The 23,997-nt window shown below is 40.2% G+C and overlaps 2 protein-coding genes across 5 annotated transcripts in view; both read right to left on the reverse strand.

The window, feature by feature from the left end:
- Positions 1-1,680: 1,680 nt before the first annotated feature.
- LOC122666622 lies at positions 1,681-4,758 on the reverse strand. The gene is made up of 4 exons (XM_043862654.1): positions 4,042-4,758; positions 3,395-3,654; positions 3,013-3,104; positions 1,681-2,410 (listed from the first exon to the last, which is right to left on the reverse strand). Exons 1-4 carry the CDS (start codon positions 4,706-4,708, stop codon positions 1,795-1,797), a joined length of 1,635 nt encoding a protein of 544 aa, XP_043718589.1. The 5' UTR covers positions 4,709-4,758; the 3' UTR covers positions 1,681-1,794.
- A 3,784-nt stretch (positions 4,759-8,542) lies between these two features.
- LOC122667568 overlaps positions 8,543-23,997 on the reverse strand; it is a 32,165-nt gene continuing 16,710 nt past the window's right edge. For all 4 annotated transcript variants that reach the window (XM_043863898.1, XM_043863895.1, XM_043863897.1 and 1 more), the window contains exons 9-10: positions 16,429-16,512; positions 8,543-8,993 (exon numbers count right to left, since the gene is read on the reverse strand). In XM_043863898.1, the coding sequence (XP_043719833.1) occupies positions 8,929-8,993; positions 16,429-16,512 (149 nt within the window). In that variant the 3' untranslated portion in view covers positions 8,543-8,928. The remainder of the gene's footprint in view (positions 8,994-16,428; positions 16,513-23,997) is intronic.

Below are 23,997 nucleotides of genomic sequence, written 5' to 3' on the forward strand. Positions count from 1 at the left end.
TCCCCCCTCCCTCCGCACATACAGACACACACGGGAAAAGAGAGAGAGAGAGAGGAAAACTCATGTTCTAGTGTGAATGGAAGAATAGAAATATAGAATAGAAGAGAGTGTGAAGGTAAAGCTGAAGGCTGAAGAGAATCCAACTCTCTTAAAAGTTAAAATTCTTTGTAGCAGTAGACTGTTAGAAGTGATAAGGACAACTTGCAACCAATGAAAAACAAAGGAGGCCAATCCGGCCTTCATGTGGGCTTTGCCAACCAAATTCAGAATAATAATTTGTGGAGCAGCATTCTAACTCTTTTTGGGGTGATAATAATAATAATAATAATAATAGATTTAAGCAAACGAAGATGAAAATGTAAATTGTCTAATTCAAAAAGATAGATTAACGAGTGGATCTCTTACATTTTTTATTTTTTTTTAGGGGTGGGTTTTCCCAAGAATCCAATGTATATGAAGGCATAGTAATAGATTACCATAAAAAATGACAATAGTGAATTCTCGCTTTGTGATCTATTTTCCATTGATGATGAGACGTGATGAATGATTTTTGAGTTATAAAGTTTGGTTGGAGAAGCTTCATTATCCATCCACAGATCCTGCCAATTATTCACTAAAGACCTTCCAAGTTTCAATTACTGAATTACACTACAATCTATAAACATATTGATCACCCATATTCCCACTTGTTTTCAAAAAAAGTGGGATACGGTTTTGATTCGGGTTGGGTTCAGGTCGGTGTCGATTTGTGTTACCGGAATCAACATGGTTCGATACGGTTTGAGCAGGGCTCAATTCCTTCATTAACCTTTTCAATTGGGCTGTGCAGGGTTCGTTTTTTTCATTCTTATTTTGTAGATTCAGGTTTGGTTTCGGTCCTGTCGATCGGGCTAATCAGGTGCCCATCAGCATAGCCCGAACCGAGATGAAACCAAGTAATATCCAAGCCTGTACACCAAAGTCGGCCCATTAAGGGCTTGGTTCGATTTTGTTCGGGCTCAAACATCATGACATGTAGTAAAAGAAAGTTTGTAACTTCATTATTTGTTCGGTTGAACCAAAATTTTAACATTTTTCATCTCAGTTTGTTGAACAAAACTACTAGATTCTGGTCTAGAACGTATTGTTTTTCTCACCTTTCAATGCGTTCTAGACCAAGAATTTATTCTTAGAATGCATATGGAACACAACCTAAGGTTACGGCTAGGACAGTTTGGGGGAGTTTTCTTCCAATGTCCTTTTGATTTCTCCTCTTCAAACCATGTAGGCATGTAGCCACATACAATATAATGGAGCCACAAAGGAAGGAAGAAGAGTTGATCCTCTTCTGCTAGACAAGAATACCAGTTTGACTTTAAGCTTGAACATAGACATACAATTAATGGGCGCTGTTTTCTGGGTGGGATGCAAGGACCACGCCGTGCATGCAGTATTACAAAAGGGGTGGAATTTCCACCATACATGGGGGCATGGCAATCATTCCGGCCCCTGTTGTGTGTGGGTGTGACCCCTGCGTCCCACGCAGAAAACATTCTCCCATGACAAATGTTCTCTCCCATCTCCCCAACCCCCCCCCCCCCCCTTCCCCCTTCCCCCTTCCCCCTCCAAAAAAAAATCAGTAAAAATGAAAAACAAGAAAGAATGACAGTACAAGATAGAATTTAGGATCAGGAAACTCACATTTAACTCTTTTTTTTTTTTTTTTGGTTCTTATAATTCCCTTTCAATATTTACCTTCTTGAATAACCCATAAATCCACAAAATAGAAAGAGAATATATACGCTCTAGGCTAAATCAATCACGATCAGATCGGCTTTCTAGAGCTGATGTTGCAGAGTCCACATGAGCAAGCAAACATGTGTAGATCTTCTGCTTCAACCTATCAACAGTCTCAACCAATCCATTGTCTTCTGGGCCAGCCTCACTTCGTATTTTATCCAACCAGTCGTTTGCTTGCTTAAGCTGAGATAATGTTGTTGCAATCTGGTCCTCTGATGCTCTCTTCTGACCTCTCAGATTGTCCTTTCTTTTCTTCTCATGACTACCCACATGAAACCCAGAACTTAGAGCACCATCCAAGAATGTCAAAAACCAAGACTCTGATTCCTTTAGGAGAATCTCCCTCACTTCTTGAATCTCTTCAGTATCATTCCCTTTTGCCCATTCTAATCTTTCAGATTCTATCAATGGCTTTGTACAATCAAGTGCATTTCTATTGTGAGTCAGTACAGTTTTCTTACCACAGATATCTATGTCTGTTGTAGATATGTTATTGAAGACATGAAGTGGGCTATCTTTTGATACAACTACATCAGTCAGTTGATCTGTAAACTGGTGAAGAGAGAAAAACTTGGAGAAAGTGAGATGGGGATTGTCTGGAGAGGCTGACACGCGAAGGTCCGCGAACATACTGAACAACAAAGCATCGAGATGTTAAAAAATCTCAAAAAGATTATCAAATATATTTTGTTGAGATGATGTAAGTTATAGAGTAATAGTTTCACATAGGTTATTTCGGACCTTGGATATTTCTTCACAGGGAAAATCTTGAAGTAATCAAGATTGGTGGAAAAAAAAATTGTAATCTTACTTGTTTGCCCTTTTAGTATAACCTACTATTTTTTTTAAACGAGAGTAAATCTTGTCATTTCACATGCCTACTCAAAAAAAGTGCAGCTTTTAATAATGATATAATGACAAGTTACTTTCAAGTTATTTTAAAAACTCTTCTTTACAGGCCCCTACGTTAAATAAAACTGTTGGGAATAAAACAAGGGACAATCAAAAGAAGGTTACAATTTCTCGCTTCACCATTTTAGTGACAACAAGATCCACCCTTTTCATATACCATTGGGTTGTAACTTTTGGTTTGGACCCCAAAATGGTATTTTGTGGGCTATTCCACTTTTATTCAATAGATTCGGTATTCATATTTCATATATATTAACAGCATATGCTTCGTTATAATTCCGATGTTTCTAGGTGGTGGTAAGGATTAATCAATATGCTTACCTCAGGCACTTGACAAGGGATGCAGCTGTAGATGCTTCCTTTTGAGCTTGTATTGCTACCAATGAAGCTAAATTTCTTCTTCTAAGAACCCCCTTGTGAAATAATAAACAGAGATGCAAGAAAACAATAAATATATTGAAGATTGTCTTAACTGATGGAATTGCAACCCAGAGAATTAGCTTAACCATTTATTAACTCGATTACTAGGGCCCGAATGGCGTTTAACCATCTGATTAATTACAGTCTTACAGAAGATTGCAATGTAGATCTGAATTTATATACAATGGAAAGGGAGGGTCCATATATAATTGTTTCTTAGAACCACCAGCTGAGGGGGGTAAGAGAAAGAGGAAAAAAGAAAATAGGAAGACAAGGAATCTACCTTCCCAGGCTTGGCAAGGTTGGCAGGAAGGGAATCCCAAGAGATGGTATCATGAGCTTGACGTTTATCTTTGTTGTTCAATAAGGAACAACTTAAATTGGGTCTGTCCTGTTTAGAAGTAGTGGTGTGTTTAGTAGTTGAGCTCTTTGCTGGTACTAATAAAGCCTCTTTGGCATTGCCACCAGTAGCCTCTACCACCTTAATTTTAGGAGCATCAGCACGACTGTGCGAAGGAGTCGTCAATGGGCTTGTCTGTGATGCTAGAACCAATTACAATCACTAAATCATGTTTACAAATAATTAAAGTGAATGAAAGAAAGGAACTACTGCAGATATATATAAGTTTAAATCCTAAATTAAAATCTTCCAATTTTGCAATCTTCTCAATAAAGAAGGTTGAATTGAGAGTCGATCAGCACTATATGTTGGGATGAGAAGTTTCAAATTTCTACAAGTATGATAAAGAGGTTGATGTCACCAATCAATCAACAATGAATCTTCAAAGAGTCATAGAACAGAGCTAATATATAATAGCCTACTAATATAAGTTAGGGAAACAGATTGTTGTTTAGGCAGACAGTGATATAACAAACATTTAATTAATCTCTCTTCAAATGACTATTTTTTGTATCTGGGTGTAATCATACCTGACCTTTTAAGTTCTTGTTTGGGTTTGGAGGAATTAGAAACCTTCTTATAACTTGCACCATTCTCATTACTGCTGGAATCATTTTCAGCTCCTCCTTTTGAAATTGAACTACTCAACACACCCTGCATGTACCTAGATGCAACCACCACCTTCTCCTCCTTGATAACAATTCTCTGTCTTGGGCTCTCTTGTATTCCATCAGTTAGCTCACTGGACTTTGAAGTAGTAGTAGTAGTTGTTGTTGTTGTTGTTCCAGCATCACGATTGATTGTTGTTGATACTGGACCCTCTGAAGGAACTAACATCTGCATAAGATCCTTAGGATTACCCACGCATGGATTCCGACCAGGAATAGGTCGGACCCCAACAATGGTTGGAACTGGAGTTCCAGCCTCCACCCTCTCCACATAGATGAATTGACCAAGTTGCAATTTATTTGTTAGAATGAGCTCATTGTCTTCCTTTGACAGAGTGACATATGTTGAGTGTGAAGAATCTGAAACCTTAATGAAGAAGCCATGGTTTGGCCACAACTCAGAGCCAGTAAGGGCTGGTACAATGCTTATTACTTGTAGAAGAACAGATCGATACTCCCCACGTACCTTCACATCAGAATTCATACTTTGGAGAAGCTTCAGTAGAACTCCAGGAGTAAGAGATGCCATTTCCTTTTTCTCTATTTAAATTGCTTCTGATCTGTTATCTATCGTGGCTTTCCAAAATTCAAATTTGATACCAAAACCTGATCAATATCAGAAGAGTCGCCATTAGTTCACAGCCCAACACTATATAAGGACTTACTTGGTCAAGGAAGTGCTGTTGTAGTTACAGATATGTGTCTGCTGTTGGCGGCTTTGCTGAGACTTGGGTATTTAAGGAAGGGTGAGTTCGACAACGCCTCTCACCGAAGATAGATAGATAAAATTGCTTGGGCATGGAGGGAGAAATATTACGGGCCTTGCTGCAACGGTAAAGGTTGCTCCATTGTGACCAAGTGGTCACGGATTCGAATCTGCGCAAGCAGGGGTAAGGCTGCTGCGTACATTGTGACCATCCCGAGACCACAGAGTGGCGGCAGCCTTTCCCTTAATGGCTAACTTTAAAGTTTAAGTTAGAAGGACTTGTGCACATCTTCTTAGTCAGTTTCTGTAAGTTGGGAAAGCCACAGAATCGGAAAAGGAAGAAGAAATTTTTGTTTTTTTAAAAAAAATTTGTCACAAGTAATGTACCATCTTGCATTAACCTGCAAGTATCAAGATGCCACCACCACAACTTACCTAAAGAACATAACTTTTTTTTTTTGTTCTTTTTAACATCGATCAATTGCAAAGTAACTTATCTTCAAAAAATATTGAAAGGAAAGAAATATGGTATCGAGTTGAATACAGAGAACTATACTTACCTTGGAAGAAGAAGAAGAATGAGCAATGAGATGGTGAAAATTTTTACCTGACTCTCGAGAGACGAAATCCGAACGCGAGACGAGCAGAGAAAAAGGAAGAGGAGGAGGAGTTTGGTGGGGAACGAGACGAGAGAGAGAGAGAGGAGTGATGAGAACTCAACATCTCTCTCTCTCATCTTCTTCTGGCTGGTTACCGTCTTTGAGTTTCCTTTGGCTTAACTATCCCAGACACGAAACCCATGGCCATGACGTCCCACCCTACTTCCTTACTTAGCTTTGCACTCAGACTTAAATCCACCCGAATTCGATTGTTAGTATGTTACCCACCACCCAGATCAAGCTCCTCCTTGTCGTGCCTTCGAAGCCAAGTCAGGTGCGTAGATTACTGAGATGCACCAACGAGGAAACCGATAGTTCGTTCAGCAGAGGGGGTGCATCTTTCCGTTCGCTTCGGTTCGCTAAAAAGTTATAAAAAAGAAAAAAAAAAAAAGGAGTACAATTCTGTTTTTATTCTCTCTCTTTCACTTTATGTTCTTACGCAAACAAAGTCCGGGGATTTCTTAAAGCTTACCCAGGGTTTAAAAACCAGGAATGTGTGATCCAGATCAGTCTTGGATCAGATTCTACTAGAATCGGTGGAAACCACGGGTACACCCCTAAACCCTAGTTTCTGTATAGGATTGTTCCGATTAAAATATACAACAATTGTGCCTTACTGCTACATGGATCATTACCCTCCTAGTTTCTGTATAGGATTGTTCCGATTAAAATATACAACAATTGTGCCTTACTGCTACATGGATCATTACCCTCCAATCAATTCTATTTGATGTTATACTAGATACAAGACCTAATCTATGTATGTCTTTCATCACTATTTCTCTTAAGGTCATTTTAGGTTTACATCTGATTCTTTCAATTCCTTTAATCTAAATCAAATCACTCATCCCTAGTATTGCATCTAAAGGCCTCTGTCAAACATGACAATGCTACTTCCAATTAGGGATGTAAATGGATAACCGAAATCCGAATCCGAATCTGCATCCGTGTTCGTTTAGGGGCATCCGTATTCGTTTAGAGATATCCGGGAAATAATCCGAATACTTCGATTAAAATCCGTCCGAAAAAAAATTCGAATACTTAATAATAAAAAATTAAGTAAATAATGATTTTGAGGGTTGTTGAAGATTCAATAGATTCTAGAATATGATGAAAAGAGAATCATGATCTAAGAGATATGGATTGAGAGTGAATTGTATCCACTAGGGGGAGGAAGGTCGGGTTACACAAGGCAGAGATGTAAACGGATGGTCAAAAATCCGAATCCGATCCGCATCCGAATCCGTTTAGAGGTATCCGAATTCGGCCAGGGAATATCCGGCTCCGATCACATCCGATCCGTATCCGATCCGAATCCGATCCGTTTACATCCCTGCAATGATTCTCTCATAACTTATTATATATCGGAGCTACTCCCAAATCAACTCTAATATAAATATTATTCTTTATTTTATCATTTTTAGTTTTGTCACTCATCTATCTCAACATCTTCATATCCGTTACATTGGGATTATCTATATGATATTTCTTATCTACCCAATATTCGGCACCATACATCATAGCCAATCGTATGATTGTCCTATAAAGTCTTCTTTTAAGTTTTAAAAAAATATATACCAATCACACAACACTCCCAATGCACATCTCCACTTCATCCATTTTATCTTAATTTTCTATGGAACATCATCATCTATATCACCTTTTTTATTTACGATTGAGTCCAGAACTCCAGATACCTAAAATAATCACTTTACAGAATCTCCCTCTCGTTAACATTTAAATTTAAAAATAAATACCATTTTTCCATTAAAACATATTTGTAAACACGTTCAAAACATTAACTGTTTTTTTTTTTTTTTTGGATTTTTTTTTGGGGGGGTCATAGTCAATTAGAAAATGGCAAAAAAAATATTAAAAGATGACAAAAAGATGGCGTCTAAAACTCATTTTAACTAACTCCCCAAAAAAATAAACCTAACCATGCTTCTGCGAACGGGAAAATTCTCACTAGAAGGAAGAAGATTACATCAGCCAGCATTGTGGATCACCTGGAATTCCATATCCCATAGTTTTGATCCATTGATCAACCCGCCACTTCTCTATAGCCAGTACTAGTTTTCAAATGATCTGACCTCTTTTGTTTAAAATTTCCCCTTCTAACCGGTTCGCCCGTATCGTGTTGACTGACCTAGAATGAACTTAATTTCCCGCACAAAAAGGGCCAGAGGTAGGGCTTCCATTTGAGATCCTTATAGCTAGCATCTGCCAATGCTGTAAGAACACAAATGAGAGACGGGGGTAAAGACATAAGGTAAAACGTTTGCTAGAGTCTGGACGGCTATCTCGTTCTAAGTAACAGTCTTAAGTTGGGTGACCCTCCCTCTTCGTGCCTAGCCGCTCTTCAGAGATCGGTTTCAGTTTTTTTATTTTCAAATTGAAATGCGATTTGGTTCTAGAAGAAGAAATCGTCATTTCAATTTGAAACTAAAAAAACTGAAAGAAGATCAAATCGGAAGAAAAAGAAGTTGAGGGTTGATGGATTTTGGGGAAGATAGATTTTGGGGAAGATGACAATTTGGTAATTAGATTGGGTTAGGTTCTTACGAACAAATAGTGGGGGTAAAAAAATCTTATCAAATTAGGTTAAGACAAAAAAATCTTTTTATATTATGAACAAATAGGTCAGGACAATTAGGTCTTTTCAAATTTATAAACATAGAAGAAAGGGTAAAATAATCAAGTTTTTAGCACTTAACAACTAAACGTAATAGTTTGGACTTATCTGAAATTAGAGAGGAAAAGTAGGGCTGATACGTGGAATTTACAAGGGTGGTACGTAGACTTTTCAGAACCTTAGGGGGGTACGAGGAATATTGGGTGCAACCATGGAGAAGCCCACGGTAAATGGATTGACTGAAGGAAAACTCGGTCCTTAACATTAAACCAAAAATATTTATCTCTGGTTTTCCCGTTTACCGTGCACATGTACAGAAAAGAATGTAAACCATCTTTAGATGCTATTGAGCTGTGTAATTAAGCAATCACTCTCTTTTGGATTTAACTGTAGACATTCTGAATTCTTACAAGTCATAAACACTGATATACAAGCATACAAATGACTACAATAATAGGGGAAGAAAAATTAATGACCTAGACTCACAAAAAATAAGGATAATTTTACGCCAATTGGCGACTTTTCACTGAGACCAATGCTACAAATTGCAACACTACTAATGGGGGGGGGGGGGGGAAGGCACTAACTAAAATCACAATGAAATACCAAAAGCCACGGAAGTCCATGGAAGAAAAGAATACATGTGGCATATATACCCCTTTAGAAGCATCGATTTTGTGTGAAATCTACCTCTATTTCAAAATCAACTGCCAGCTCTACATATATCCAACCACTTCAGATCTCGGCTGTCACCTGGTCTTTGACTCAGTCCCCTTGCTCCGGAATGATGAAAGCGAGAAGAACGACCGCGGCGCTGTAAATTTCAGACAAGGAACAAATCAACCCATCAGATCCCTGTTTATTATTTGTTTCTGAGACTAATCTTTCCTGCACCCTACAACATACAAATGACTATGACCATATAAACCATCAAGACTGGCCTTCCAATGCAGTGATATTTGTAACTTTTCATTCATCCTTTCTTCTTCCTATCTAATCCATCAACCTTCTAGACAACCCCCCCCCCCCCTCTTTTTTCCTTGGGTGGGGGGCGAGGGGGAGGGGAGAGGAAGTAAGCATTTTAGTTTTTTATCATATGGTTAAAATCATCCAAAGAGCATGGCTTCTGGCTACTATCCCAAAGATTCCTCTGGCGAGAATTTTATGGCAGGACAAGCCTAGTGTAACACAACTCAAAATTGGGACACAAACAACCAAAAGAGTTCTCATCCTAAAAACCTGATCTGCAAAATAGCTACCAACTTGATCACAGAACCATAAGTATGAAGAGTTAAAATGTAGGTATCATCAACACTCTTGGAGAACCTGCTAAAGAAAATGATGTAGATTGATGGGTGTTTGAGAGAAATCAGCAAGAACCTGTCCAGGTTCATCTCCCCTCCCCCCCCCCCCCCCACAATAGAACCAACATACTTGGGAGATTTTCTTACAAATTGGTGGGCCCCATAGCCACCTCGCATGGAGATGTCTTAGGAGGCCAGGCTGCTGTTTGTGTGGAGATAATTCAGGAGAGTAGCAGCATTGCTTGGAGATGATTTTAGGAGATTTTTTTTCCAGATTTTGAGTGGGCCCATGGCCAATACCTGGAGGAGGATATGGGCGAGAATTGACAGCTTTATTAGTCCTAGATTTTAGGGAGTTTTAAGATATTGCGTGGAGGACTAATTAGGATAGATATTTGTTTTTATTTGGGTTTAATTTCAGTTATTTGATGTAATTAGAGTTAAAGACAATTTAGGAATTAGTTTCTAATTATTGGAGTTAAATTTGTTTCTAGAAATTGCTAGGATGTAATCAATTGGTTCAAGTTTGAGAAAAAAGAGGAGTTCGATTAAAACCATTAATGGCTGTGAGATACAGTTTAGAAGGTGAGAGACCAAAGGGAGAGTGAGAGGCTCAATCCGAGTTATCCTATCCTTTTCTATCTTCTCCATTTTGTATTTTATTTTTCAATTCTCTGCATGAAAATCTGTTGGTGATCTGAAGATTATTAAAAGGAGTAAAATCTGCTGCTGAACAAGATGGTCAATCTACTATTCTGTCCAGCAATTGATATCAACTTTTGAGGATCAATTCTACACCTAAGGAAGGCTACTCGATTGGAAGATCTGAGCCATCGAAGCACCTTAAAGTCTATTCTGGAATTCTAATATTTACCCTATTTTCTGTCATATCAGATTTGGATATGAGAGGGCGGGCCTTGGTGCAATGGTAAGGTTGCTCCATTGTGACCAAGTGGTCACGGGTTCGAGTCTTGGAAACAGCCTCTCTGCGAAAGCAGGGGTAAGGCTGTGTACATTATGACCCTCCCCAGACCCCGTAGTGGCGGGAGTCTCGTGCAGTGGGTACACCCTTTATCAGATTTGGATATGATTAGTTGTTGTAATTTGTAACTAGAGTCTGAGATTTATTGATCGTGTTTATGATCCTGCCTGGGGTTAGGTCATTAGTGATCCAACTCTACATTAGAAAAGCAGCTAGCCAGCCATCCTCCTTGCCCATGACATATAGTAAACACACAAAAATACAACAGTTGACAACGGATCCTATGCAGTTTCGGTGAAAAGTTGAACTAGGCAATGGTTGAAAGGATTGTTTTGTTAGGAAAGAAAAAGAGGCCCTATGACACCACACCAAAAAACTGGGCAAGAGAATGCTAACCAGTCATGTAGCCCCTACACCAGTGCGGTAGCCAATGAAAGTGCGCAAAGAGGCATTGGTTTTGGGTGCGGTTTTTCGATTTCATTGGGGACTGAATGGTCTTTTTGCGCATAAAGGCATTGTTTGTGTCTAGGTGCAGAAACCACGCGACTGGTTAGTGTTCTTTTTCCAAAAAATACAAATAAAAAAAATATGAAATAGCATAGTTGTCAAGGCGGAGGAGGAGTGCCTAAGCGCCTAGGCGACCAAATGTTATTTTTTATTTTCCCTCCTTTCTAACATTATTTAGTATGCTACAAAGCCTACAATATATACCTTATATCATAAAAAATAAAAATTAAGCCACATCAAGTCCTCAAAAATCAACATTAAGCCACATCAAGTCATCAAAAAGCAACATTAAGTCACATCAAGTCATCAAAAATCAATATTAAGCTACATCAAGTCATCAAAAATCAACATAGAACTAGAAGACAGCAGAACTAAAGAAACAATCTATTGGAAGTTTAAAACAATTAAAACATGCATTGGGTTTAAAACTTTATACTGTTCTTGGCATTGGTCATTGTCCTGGTATACCTACTCTCACATTTGGTTTATATTGTTCTTAGGAAATATGATCTTATTTATAAGTAATTAAACTGCTCAAAACAAATGAATATTTTATTGAAACTTTAGGAATTTGATTTTTTAACTATTTTTATTGGATTCTGTTAGATATGGGCCAGAATACCGTGGGGGGTATTCAGGACCTTTTTCCCTTTATTTATTTGATTGTTTTGTATATGGGTTTAGTCCCACATTGCTCATGTACAACCTTTTATGTTTTATTTACTCTTATAAATAAAATGGAGCTTGGGGTGAATTAATCATCCAAGCCTTTCCATAATTTTAAATCTCTCTTCATGGTATCAGAGCAGATTTCGAATTAGGGACCAATAAATTTCGATTTCAGTTTTTTTTTCTCCCTCTCTCTCGATCTACTTCCCTCTCCCTTTCTTTCTCTCTCTTTCTCCCTTGTTCTCTATCCCATATAGGGCAGCACTGATGAGGTGATCATGAGATCCAGTTGCTGCCCCCATTACCTCAATTATGCTCCATGATTCTGCTGCTGCTCGATAGGAACAAACCAGACTTGCCTACGATATTGGTCCTTCAGCCTTTTTTTGGGGATTGCCTCTACAACAAAGGAATCACCACCTATCTTTGAAGACCACTACCTGCTGCAGGATATTTTTATTGGTTCTGTTCTTATCCCACAGATTTGAAGATTTCCTTAAGATCGATTTCACCATTACAGGGTTTTTTTCAAAACCCTGACAATTATCGATCTTAGGGTTCCTGCTGTCTTTTGGACCTGAATTTCTGCAGGCTGCTTCTCCACTTCTAAAGCTCCACTCAACAGCCATTGGGCTTCATCAGTTCAGTTTTTTTGAAGACCCCTGAGATCGATCCTCCACCATCACAGGGTTTTTTAAAACCCTGACACATTGATCTTAGGGCTGCTGCTGCTTCTCTGGATCTGATTTTTACAGGTGCTTTTCTCAGTTTTAGAGGCTTCATCGACTTCAATTTCAGTCCATTCACTGCAGTTTTTTGGCCACTTGTTTCCTTCATCGATTTCAGCCATTTAGGGTCTCTTCAACACCTTGACAGAATCGATTAGGGTTTTTCACTTGGTTGCTGGTTCTGTTTTTGGAGACTTATTTAGTCAATATAAAGGGCTTCTCCTCCATTTTTCAGCCTGTAACTTGGCGGATTATTGGACTTCTTTGCTGCCGGTATGGGGGATTCTTCCAATTCCACAGCCACCTCGGATCATGATGGCCACAGCAAGCCAGACTACCACAGTTTTCCACCCAACCCTATTAAATTGGATGGCTCAAATTATCTCCTATGGTCCAGATCTGCCTCCTTTGCTATTGCTGGCCGTGGTCTCACCAGCCATATTAATGGCACTAGTGTTATGCCCACTGACACAGGGCCTACTCAAGAAAAGTGGCTTGCTAATAATGGTGTTTTGATGTCTTACCTGATAGGCTCTATGACTTCAGATTTACAGCATAACTTCCTTCTCCTGGACACTGCCTCCCAGATTTGGACTGCTTACAAGGAAACATATGGGCAGCTTGGCAATGATGCCCACGTATATGAACTTCGGCAGAAGGTTCTTCACACCACTCAGGGAGACCTTTCAGTCTCCAAGTACTATACTACTCTCCACAGTTTGTAGCAACAGTTGGACCATTTCTCTGACTTCCACCCTACTACAATGACTGATATTGCTTCCCACAAGAAGCACATGGACAAGATCAGGGTATATGACTTTTTGGCTGGATTGAATGTGGAGTATGATCAGATCCGTGTTCAGGTGTTGGGCCATAAGCCTTTTCCCACACTTGAACAATCTTATGCATTGGTGTCATCTGAGGAGAACCGTAGGGCTGCCATGTTGCACCCTCCTATTACAGACAGATCGGCTCTCAAGGCTGCTGCCCCTGCCACTTCTGCTCCTAATGGCAATGCTTCTCTTGGTGATTCTGCTACAGGGACTGTTGTTTGCGTGCACTGTCACAAACCCTATCACACCAAAGAGAAGTACTGGAAACTCCATGGGAAACCAGCTGATTTTGAGGCTAAAAAGGCTGCCAAGAACCAGAATAAGACAAAGACAAAGGCCCATCAGACTGAGACTGTTACTGCAGCCCCTGCTACTGACCCTGGTCTATCCCAGGATGATCTACAGGCACTCCTACGTATGCTAAGGTCTTCCGCTGCTGCGGCCTCTACTACATCAGCTACTGCCAGTTCCCCTGCTCCTTCAAGTTCACACTTTGCCCGGTCAGGTATTGCATTTGGGGGTCATTGTGCTTCTGTAGCTTCCCATCCTTGGATCATAGATTCTGGAGCTACAGATCATATGACCGGTTCCTCTAGTTTGTTTCATAGATACTCTCCCACTTCTGGGAAAGACAAGGTCAAGGTGGCTGATGGTTCTCTTTCTTCCATCTCTGGAAAGGGGATCATCAACTGCACTTCCTCTCTTCCCTTGTCTTCTGTTTTGCACATTCCTAACTTTACTACTAACCTTCTTTCCATTAGTAGTATTACTCGTGATCTTAACTGCAAAGTCTCTTTCTTTCCTTCTCATTGTGTGTTTCAAGATCTGGAGTCTGGGAAGACGATTGGATTGGGTAAAGTGCACGGTGGGCTGTACCTGCTTGATGACGGTCGCTTCTCTCCACCACCATTACATTCTCCACCACACCAGAACTCCATGGTCTCTTCTGAACTCTACCAATGGCACTCTAGGTTAGGTCACCCCCCTTTAGGGATTTTAGCTCATTTATTTCCTAGTTTGGTCACCCTTTGTACTAAGGATGACTTTTTTTGTGAGGCTTGTGTTCTGGCCAAACAGACACGTTCAAATTATCCTATTTCAAATAAAAGGAGTTCTTTTTGTTTTAATTTGGTGCATTCTGATGTTTGGGGCCCTAGTCGTACACCTTCTATTTCTGGCCATCGTTGGTTTGTTTCTTTCATTGATTGTCATTCTCGGCATAACTGGGTGTATCTTTTGCACACAAAAATCAAGTTTTTCATGTTTTCAGCATTTTCATAAAATGATACAAACTCAGTTTCAGGCTACTCCCAAAGTCTTGAGAAGTGATAATAGAACCGAGTATACTGAGTCACAATTTCAAAAATATTTGGCTGACCATGGCATACTTCATCAAACTAGTTGTGTTGATTCCCCTGCCCAAAATGGTGTGGCAGAACGAAAGAATCGCCACTTGTTAGAGATGGCCAGGGCTTTGCTGTTTGCGAGGAATGTCCCATCTCTATATTGGGGGGATGCAGTTCTCACTGCAGCCTATCTCATCAATCGGCTGCCTTCTAGGGTTCTTAACTCTCGTAGCCCCTCTAATATTTTAATGGGAAATTCCTCCTTTATTGTGCCCCCCAAGGTGTTTGGTTGTGTGTGTTATGCTAGGAATACTAGATCTCCTGGCAAACTTGAACCTCGGGGACTTCGTTGTATTTTCTTGGGTTATTCTCCGACCCAGAAAGGTTACAAGTGTTACCATCCCCCTTCCCGCCGTACCATGGTTAGTATGGATGTTATTTTCCATGAGTCCCTTTCTTACTATTCTCCACCTCTTCAGGGGGAGAGATCTAGTAAAGATGTGCCTTTTGAGATTCCTCTACCAGAGGTTCCTCAGGCTGCTGTCCAACCTACTTTACCACCACCCACGGCTGCTGCCCAGCCTACTTTGGATGTCCAACTTCCTCTGGCTGTTCCTCCCTCACCTGATGGGAATCCTTTACAGGGGGAGACCATAGAAAATAGTGTTGTTAATGTTCCTATCCAGGGGGAGCTGACTCCAGTCCAGAGGACTATTGGTGAATTTCAGAAGAGAATCGACAACAACTCCAGGAAAGGGAATTCTCTTATCTCCCAATGGTCACCTCAAGGTTGAAGCTTATACTGATGCCGATTGGGCTGGTTCTCCTGACAGAAAATCTATCTCTGGCTGTTGTTCCTTTGTGGGTGGGAACCTTGTCACATGGCGTAGCAAAAAGCAGAATGTTGTGGCAAGGTCCAGTGCTGAAGCCGAGTTTCATGCGATGACCCAAGGCATTTGTGAACTTCTATGGCTTAGAGGGTTATTACAAGATATTGGTGTGGCTGTCCATCTTCCAATCACAATAAAGCTGCCATTAGCATTGCTCATAACCCTGTCCAGCATGATCGCACTAAACACGTAGAGGTTGTCAGACATTTCATCAAGGAAAAGCTTGAAGCTGGCCTCATTTGTGTTCCCTTTGTGAAGTCTACTGATCAACTGGCGGATGTGTTCACTAAGGGGCTGAATGGCTAGCTGTTTCATCCTATCTTAGTCAAGTTGGGCATGCATGATATATATGCTCCAACTTGAGGGGGAGTGTTAGATATGGGCCAGAATACCGTGGGGGGTATTCTGGACCTTTTTCCCTTTATTTATTTGATTGTTTTGTATATGGGTTTAATCCCACATTGCTCATGTACAACCTTTTATGTTTTATTTACTCTTATAAATAAAATGGAGCTTGGGGTGAATTAATCATCCAAGCCTTTCCCTAATTTTAAATCTCTCTTCAGATTCAAATAGGGGGGTTTTGCTTATTTATGAATACTATCTTAAGTAAATGAAATAACAAATAATAACAAATAAAAACATTTACTTTGGCATAAATAAGGGCCAGATCTAGGTTGATAACACTAAGGCAGCAGTCGCCTAGGCCCCCAAAAATCCATCTGGACGCCTAGGCAGCGCCTTGACAACTAGAAATGGCCCAGGATCAAAAAAAAAAGGCCCTAGACACTGAATAGTTCTCAATCTAGGCAAATTTTTTTCTTAGGCAATTTCCTATTGCAATTCAACATGTTAACCATACAAAGGGGGGGCTTCATCCGATTCCCCATCCTGGACCAAGTATTCTGGTTAGGGTCAAACAGTTTCTTTGTTTATTTTAGTCAGGAATACAGAAAGCGGCATTGGGTTGAAGCAGGTTAAGTAGTAAACCTTTTAGCGAACTTCCTGATAAATGGTCCTCTCTCAGTCTGAAGTTGGCTGGAGGTGCAGGGATAGAGCTACGTAAGGCTTGGGCTGCAAGAACAAAAGATATCCTGTTACCAAATTGATAATCCAGGTGCATGTATAAATGTCTTTTAAATATTGCAGCCCATTCTTGAGTAGTATATACACTTCCCCTAAGAGATAGATCACAGAAGAGTATCATGAGCTGACTAAATGGACGGATATGCACGTGAAGCAAAAGATTGTTACTATGCATTCTTTTAAGATCTCTAGCAACGATGTTTAAAATCATTGATAAACTATAACTTAATATCAGCCACCTTGAGGAAAGATTCAGGTTCCTTCTTACTACGCAGAGAGGGTAAAAAAGATGAGATATTGAGATGTGGAATATAGGTTTCAACAACCACAAATTTCCATCCCCCACTGATGAGATTTAGCAACATGTTGCTGACCCCTTTTAGGTGGCTTTTTTTAATTTTGTTTTCTGCAGTTGCTGATGCAGATCCAAGCATTCGCAAGAAGAAGCAGCCCTAAGATTAGGGCCTAGTGTTTGGAGCCTTAGTTTGTTTTCATACTTAGTTTATTTCAGCCTTAGTTATTTTCCATAGTTTTTTTTCAGTTTAGTTGTAAACTTAAATTGAACCGATTCAGGCCATGGTTCAATGTAAGTGAATTAATCCCATTGGTTGGTAGGTTCTTATTTCCTATTGGTAGATAGAGAATCTTTTAAGTTTTAGCTTTTAATTTAAGTGTCCCAATCCCTCCACGATTTTAGAAGGGGAGTGATTCATATTTGTAATAGGAATTGGGCCTTAGGGCATATTATATATTAATAAAATCGTGGGAGGCTCCCCCACAGTTTAGATTTGAAAATAAACAATTGTGTTTGCTTGCTGCCATTGTTGCTGCTGCTTTACTCCTTTGAGAGTGTGCCTTGTGAGTAATATCAAGGTGAAGGGATTGGTGGATCTCCAATCGGCTCCTTGCATCTTGTAGACCGGGAGGATCCTCTTTTCTTCTCCTTGCATCTTGTAGATCGGGAGACCTTATTTTCTTCAAGCTGCTGCTGCCTTGGAAGATCAGTTTTCAAGTAAGTAGTTTACTGTTACAGCATTCATCCTTCTTCTTCTAATCCTCCAACCTAAGCCTACCTATTCCCAATCTATCCACCTAACCCTAGGTTATCTAGATTCTGCCAGCCCAATTCCACCAGCCAAATCCAATCAAATTTCAACCACAGCTCCTACTCAGCAACCCTCCCACTCGATCTTAACCCTAGGTCTATCCTCCCATCAAAACCCTAATCCCCCTCATTTCTGTTAAAACCTAAAACCCCTAAAATCTGTCTAGACCTATCCAACCATCCAAACCCCTCCAAATTACAGTCGAACCATCCTAATACTGCCTCTAACTCTCGGCCAAAAGCCCATCCCTGAAATCCACCTCTAAACCCTAAAACTAATCACACCCTTCTTTCTCAAAACCCGAAACCCTAACCCTAATTTTCTGGTTTTTAATTTTTCACTCAAACATCATTCAAACCTTCACTGTTAGCTTCCTCTAAACCTGCCTAGCATTACCATATAAAATTTACATCCATTACCTAAAACCTAACCCTAATTCTGACCTAAATCCTCAATTCTGCCCCAATCGGCCTGCAGTATTGAAAGGTCCTGGTTACTTGGCTCCTAGTAGACTCTTTGTCTATCTAGGACTACATTAGTTGTGCTCTTTTGCTTTATTATTTTTTAGGCTCTGTCTTTGCAAGGATCCATGTAGCCGACCACATTTAGTTGTTACAGAGATTGTTAACAAAACAAGTTTGTGGAATAATGCTCGAATGATCAATGAGATCAGTCAAGCTCTCTATTTATAATAATAAAAGAGATTACAAGGGGGAAAACACTATTCATGACACTGTTCACGATACTGTTCACATGAACAATGTCACAGCCCTAATTACATTTCTACCCTTGCTCATAAATACATAAATAAAGAATAAATAAAACACCCAAAAGACCATAATACCCCCATGGTATTCTGGTGTACATAATTTAACACTCCCTCTCAAGTTGGTGCAAATATATCAATCATGCCCAACTTGACTAGAATGGGATGGAACAATTTCCCAGATAACCCCTTAATGAAGATATCAACAACCTGATCAGCAGACTTCACAAAGGGAACACAAATCAACCCTTCTTCCAGCTTTTCCTTGATGAAATGTCTGTCCACTTCAACATGTTTAATGCGATCATGCAGTATCAGGTTGTGTGCAATGTTGATTGTAGCTTTGTTATCACAATACAACATCATGGGAAGATGAACAGGAACACCAAGATCTTGTAGCAAGCCTTTCAACCAAAGTAACTTACAAATGCCTACTGCAATAGCCCGAAACTCGGCTTCAGCACTAGAACGAGCCACCACATTCTGCTTCTTGCTACGCCAAATGACCAAATTGCCTCCTACAAAAGAACAGTACCCAGAGATAGACTTCCGATCTGCAGAACCAGCCCAGTCAGCATCGGTATACGCCTCTACCCGTAGGTTACCATTAGGAGACAGAAGAATGCCCTTTCCAGGAGCTGACTTCAAGTAGTGGAGAATCCGAAGAACAGCCTCCATGTGAGAAGAATAGGGATCATGCATGAACTGACTCACAGTACTCACAGCAATAGCAATATCTGGACGAGTGTGTGAGAGATAAATCAGCTTTCCCACTAGGCATTGGTACCGGCCTTTATCAACAGGTTCACCCTCCTTTTCTTTGAGATGAACAATAGCCTCCATAGGAGTATCTGAAGGGTGACATCCTAACAGACCAGTTTCAGCCAACAAGTCTAAGACATACTTCCTTTGGGAGAGAAAGATGCCTTTAGAAGATCTGCCAACCTCAATCCCAAGAAAGTACCGTAGTGGCCCTAGATCTTTAATCTCGAATTCCTGCCCAAGAAACCTTTTCAACCAGCTGATCTCATCCCCATCATTGCCTGTAACCACAATGTCATCCATATACACTATAAGAACAGTGAGCTTCTCACCAGCCCTCTTTATAAAGAGAGTATGATCAGCATTACTTTGTTTGTAGCCAACAAATGTCATTGCCTTGTGGAACCGACCAAACCATGCTCGAGGTGACTGCTTCAGCCCATACAATGCTCGCTTCAATTTGCACACCTTGCCTTTATTATTGTCAAAAGAAAAACCTGGAGGAATATCCATGTATACCTCCTCACAAAGTTCCCCATTTAGGAAGGCATTCTTCACATCCAACTGTTGGAGATCCATCCAAGATTAACTGCACACGATAGTAAAACCCGAACTGTATTCAATTTTGCAACAGGGGCAAAAGTCTCCTGATAGTCAATCCCATATGTTTGGTGAAGCCCTTTGCAACCAAATGTACCTTATACCGATCCACAGACCCATCAATCTTTTGTTTGACCACAAACACCCACTTACGTCCCACCGGTTTTTTTCCTGGAGGGAGGGTTACAAGATCCCAAATGTTGTTTTTTTCTAAAGCTCTCATTTCTTCCAACATACCTGCCTTCCACTTTCCATCTGTATATGCTTCCTTCCAGTTTTTAGGAATAGAAACAGAAGAAAGAGAGGACACAAATGCACGAAAAGATGGAGAAAGAGAACTATAAGAAACAAAGCGAGAAATGGGATGCAGGGTGCAAGTCCTAGTACCTTTGCGATGAGCAATAGGTAGATCGGAAGGAGAGGTCTCAACACAAGGAGGAGGATCTGACTCCTAGGTCGGCAATTGGATAGGTATTGGTGCCACAATGGATTGATGTTGCCCTCTGTCGGAGTATCTCTTGTAGGTGATGATATTAGAGTTGTCAATTCTCTTCTGAAATTCACTGATGGTTCTCTGGACTGAAGTCAACTCCCACTAACAATGATCATTACCACCATTATTACCTACACACTCCCCCTGTAAAGGAGTCCCTACAGATGAAGGGACAGCAGCCAAAGGAGGTTGGGCAGCAGCCAAAGAAGGCTAGGTAACAGCCAAAGGAGGCTAGACAGCAGCGGTAGGAGGCTGGGCAGCAGCGGTAGGAGGTTGGGTAGCAGCCAAAGGAGGAATTTCAAGGGGAGGAAACATAAGCACATCTTCAATGGAACCAGAATTCTCCCCCTGAAGATGTGTAGACTGATAATAGGCAAGACTTTCATGAAAGACCACATCCATACTGACCAAAGTACGACGAGAACGAGGGTGGTAACACTTATAACCTTTCTGGGTTGGAGAGTAACCCAAAAAAATACACCTTAACCCACGAGGATCAAATTTGTCATGAGGTTTAGTGTCTCTGGCATAACACACACAACTGAAAACTTTGGGAGGAACCACAAAGGTGGAATTCCCATGTAAAATATCAGCCAGACTGCGGGAGTCAAGAACACGGGAAGGCAACCGATTAATAAGATAGGTTGCAGTAAGAATAGCATCCCTCCAATATTGGGGGGGAACATGGCGCGAAAACATCAACGCCCTAACCACTTCCAACAAGTGTCGGTTCTTCCTTTCAGCCACACTATTTTGGGCTAGGGTATCAACACAACTTATATGATGAATAATCCCATTATCAGCAAGGTATTTCTGAAATTGAGTCTCTGTATATTCAGTCCCATTATCACTTCTCAAGACTTTGAGAATAGCATTGAACTGAGTTTTGACCATGTTATGGAAATGCTGAAAACAAGAAAAAACTTGACATTTGGTGTGTAAAAGATAAACCCAGGTGTGTCTAGAATGACAATCAATAAAAGAGACAAACCAACGGTGACCAGAAACCGAAGTCTTACGACTGGGGCCCCAAACATCAGAATGTACTAGTTGAAAAAGTGAAGAACTCCTTTTATTAGAAATAGAATAAGTTGAACGTGTCTGTTTGGCCAGAACACAAGCCTCACAAAAGAAATCGGTCTTATCACAATGTTTGACCAAAGTAGGAAATAAAGATGCTAAGATGCCTAAGGGGGGGTGACCTAATCTAGAGTACCACTGATAAATTTCATAAGATACTAAGGAATTCTGATGTAGTGGTAGTAATGGAGGTGGAGTGAGACGTCCATCGTCAAGCAGGTACAGGCCACCATGCACTTTACCCAATCCAATCGTCTTCCCAGAGTTCAAATCCTGAAAAACACAATGGGAAGGAAAAAAGGTTACTTTACAGTTAAGATCACGAGTTATACTACTAATAGAAAGAAGATTAGTAGTAAAATTTGGAATATGTAAAACATTGGACAAAGGAAGGGAAGGAGTGCAGTTAATGATTCCTTTTCCAGAAATGGAGGAAAGGGAACCATCAGCCACCTTGACTTTGTCTTTCCCAGAGGTAGGAGAATAACGATGGAAGAGGCTAGAGGACCTGGTCATGTGATCTGTAGCTTTAGAATCAATGATCCAAGGATGGGAAGCTACAGAGGCACAATGACCACCAAACGAAATACCTGACCAAGCAAAGTGTGAACCTGAGGGAGTAGACGAGTGGCAGTAGCTGGTGTAGCAGCAGCAGTGGAAGACTTTAGCACATGTAGGAATGCCTATAAATCCTCCTGAGATAGGCCAGTGTCAGTAGTAGGGGTTGCAGTGACAGACTCAGAGTGATTGGCCTTGGTTTTTGGTTTTCGCTTGGCAGCCCGTTTAGCCTCAAAGTTAGCGGGCTTCCCATGAAGTTTCCAACATTTGTCCTTGGTGTGATAAGGCTTATGACAATGCTCACAAGCATGGTTCAAAATCTCGTGATATTTCGCCGAAATATCGCTTAATTTCGTATATCTCGAGCTTACCGACATGCGAAATCAGGTCGAAATGAAAAAATACCATATTTCGTCGATATCTCGATATCTCACGAGATATCGACGAAATATGGTATTTTGGCTTAAAGTGTCACGTGAAGGGGGGCTTTAATACAATATTTCGCAGATTTCGGTCCATATTTCGACCGAGAGCTGCATTTGCTAAGGAATTTCAGTCTTTTGCCTATTCTTCCACTTTTCCAAGCTCTCATCCAACACTCTAGCCATTGTTCAAGCACATTGTTGTCGGATTTTCACCGGTAAACTCATCGGAGGGTCATCTAAGCTCATCATCCAAGCCTTTTTCCACTATTTAAGGTAAATTCTATTCCTCTAAAACTATTTTTTTGAAAAGACTATGTACAAATTTTGTTGGATGGTGATGATATTAATATATGTTAGACACCGGAGGCCAATCTATAGCCTCACGGTGTCGAAATTTTTTTCCCATATGTATTTTTTTTTTTTAATTTTCTGGTTTTAAAAATTCATTTTCCTACAATTAAAATAGGAAATAATTAGGGGTAATATGACTTAGATGGTAATGAATTAAATATATGTTAGACACCAATGGCCGATCTATGGCTTCACGGTGTCGGATTTATTTTTCTGCTCTTAAATAATTATTTTTTTCGGAAATTAAGAAAAATATATTTAAAAAAAAAAAAAAAACAGAAATAAATAAGGAAAAATATGAAAGTTATTTCTATATGTTTTGAAATGCATTACATGTATATTATGTTTACTAATTTTTGGTTTTGTTGTGTTAGGTCAATACTTATATTAACATTATATATAAAAAATTGGTTTTAATTATGTGAAAAATATAAGGGTTAGGGGAAAACTATTAAAAAACTATACAAGTGTATTAGTAATCTAAAAGTGTCAATTGAAGTACATCTACATTAAGTATTTTAATTATTTTTGTTACTTACATTGCAGTAAACAAGTATCATTATGGCGGATCGTGATAGACAACGTGCGAAGGGCAAGCAAAAGGTGGGGGAAAGTAGTCAACAAAGGGGGCGGAGGGAATAAAGAGAACAGAGGGAACAAGAGAGACCTGCCAGCCAGCATAGGGGTGACATTGCATGGTTACATGGCACTCCCATTGATGAGGATAAGAGAAAATCTATATGTAACTATTGTCACATGCAATTTATGGGAGGTGGGTCCAGTAGGCTAAAACAACATCTGACTGGAGGATCTAAAGATGTTGTAGGTTGTCATATGGTCCCTACTGAAGTAGCCAGGGAGATTGGTGATAGTTTGAGGGGAAGAAAGAAGAGGAAGGCTAACAAGCAAAGGATAAGAGAACAACTTGAGGATACAGTGAGGAATTCAATGGGAGGAGGAAGACGATACAATGATGATGATGACATTGCAGTACCTGATGACATACAAACAGCAGAGGAGGCTAGGGATTTTAGGAGGAGTAGAGTAAGTTTTCAAGATGATCAGCAGAGACAAAGAGTAGGGGGTAGTGGAGGAGCTGGCGGTTCTGGAGGTCCTAGAACTTTGAATCCTTTTAAAAGATCACAAAGTGTGAGGGTAGCCCCAACACCTCTACCAGTACCAGTACTACCATCAACATCTGATCCTAAATTGCATAAGAAGAAAGGAAGCAGTCAACCCAGAATCAAAGGAGCATGGAAGGGGATGAAGGGATTGGTTAAAGAATCAATAGCTAAGTGGATGCTATACCATACCATCCCAGCAAACACTGCA

This window comes from Telopea speciosissima, chromosome 7 (genome assembly GCF_018873765.1).
Source record: "Telopea speciosissima isolate NSW1024214 ecotype Mountain lineage chromosome 7, Tspe_v1, whole genome shotgun sequence".
Lineage (NCBI taxonomy): Eukaryota > Viridiplantae > Streptophyta > Magnoliopsida > Proteales > Proteaceae > Telopea > Telopea speciosissima.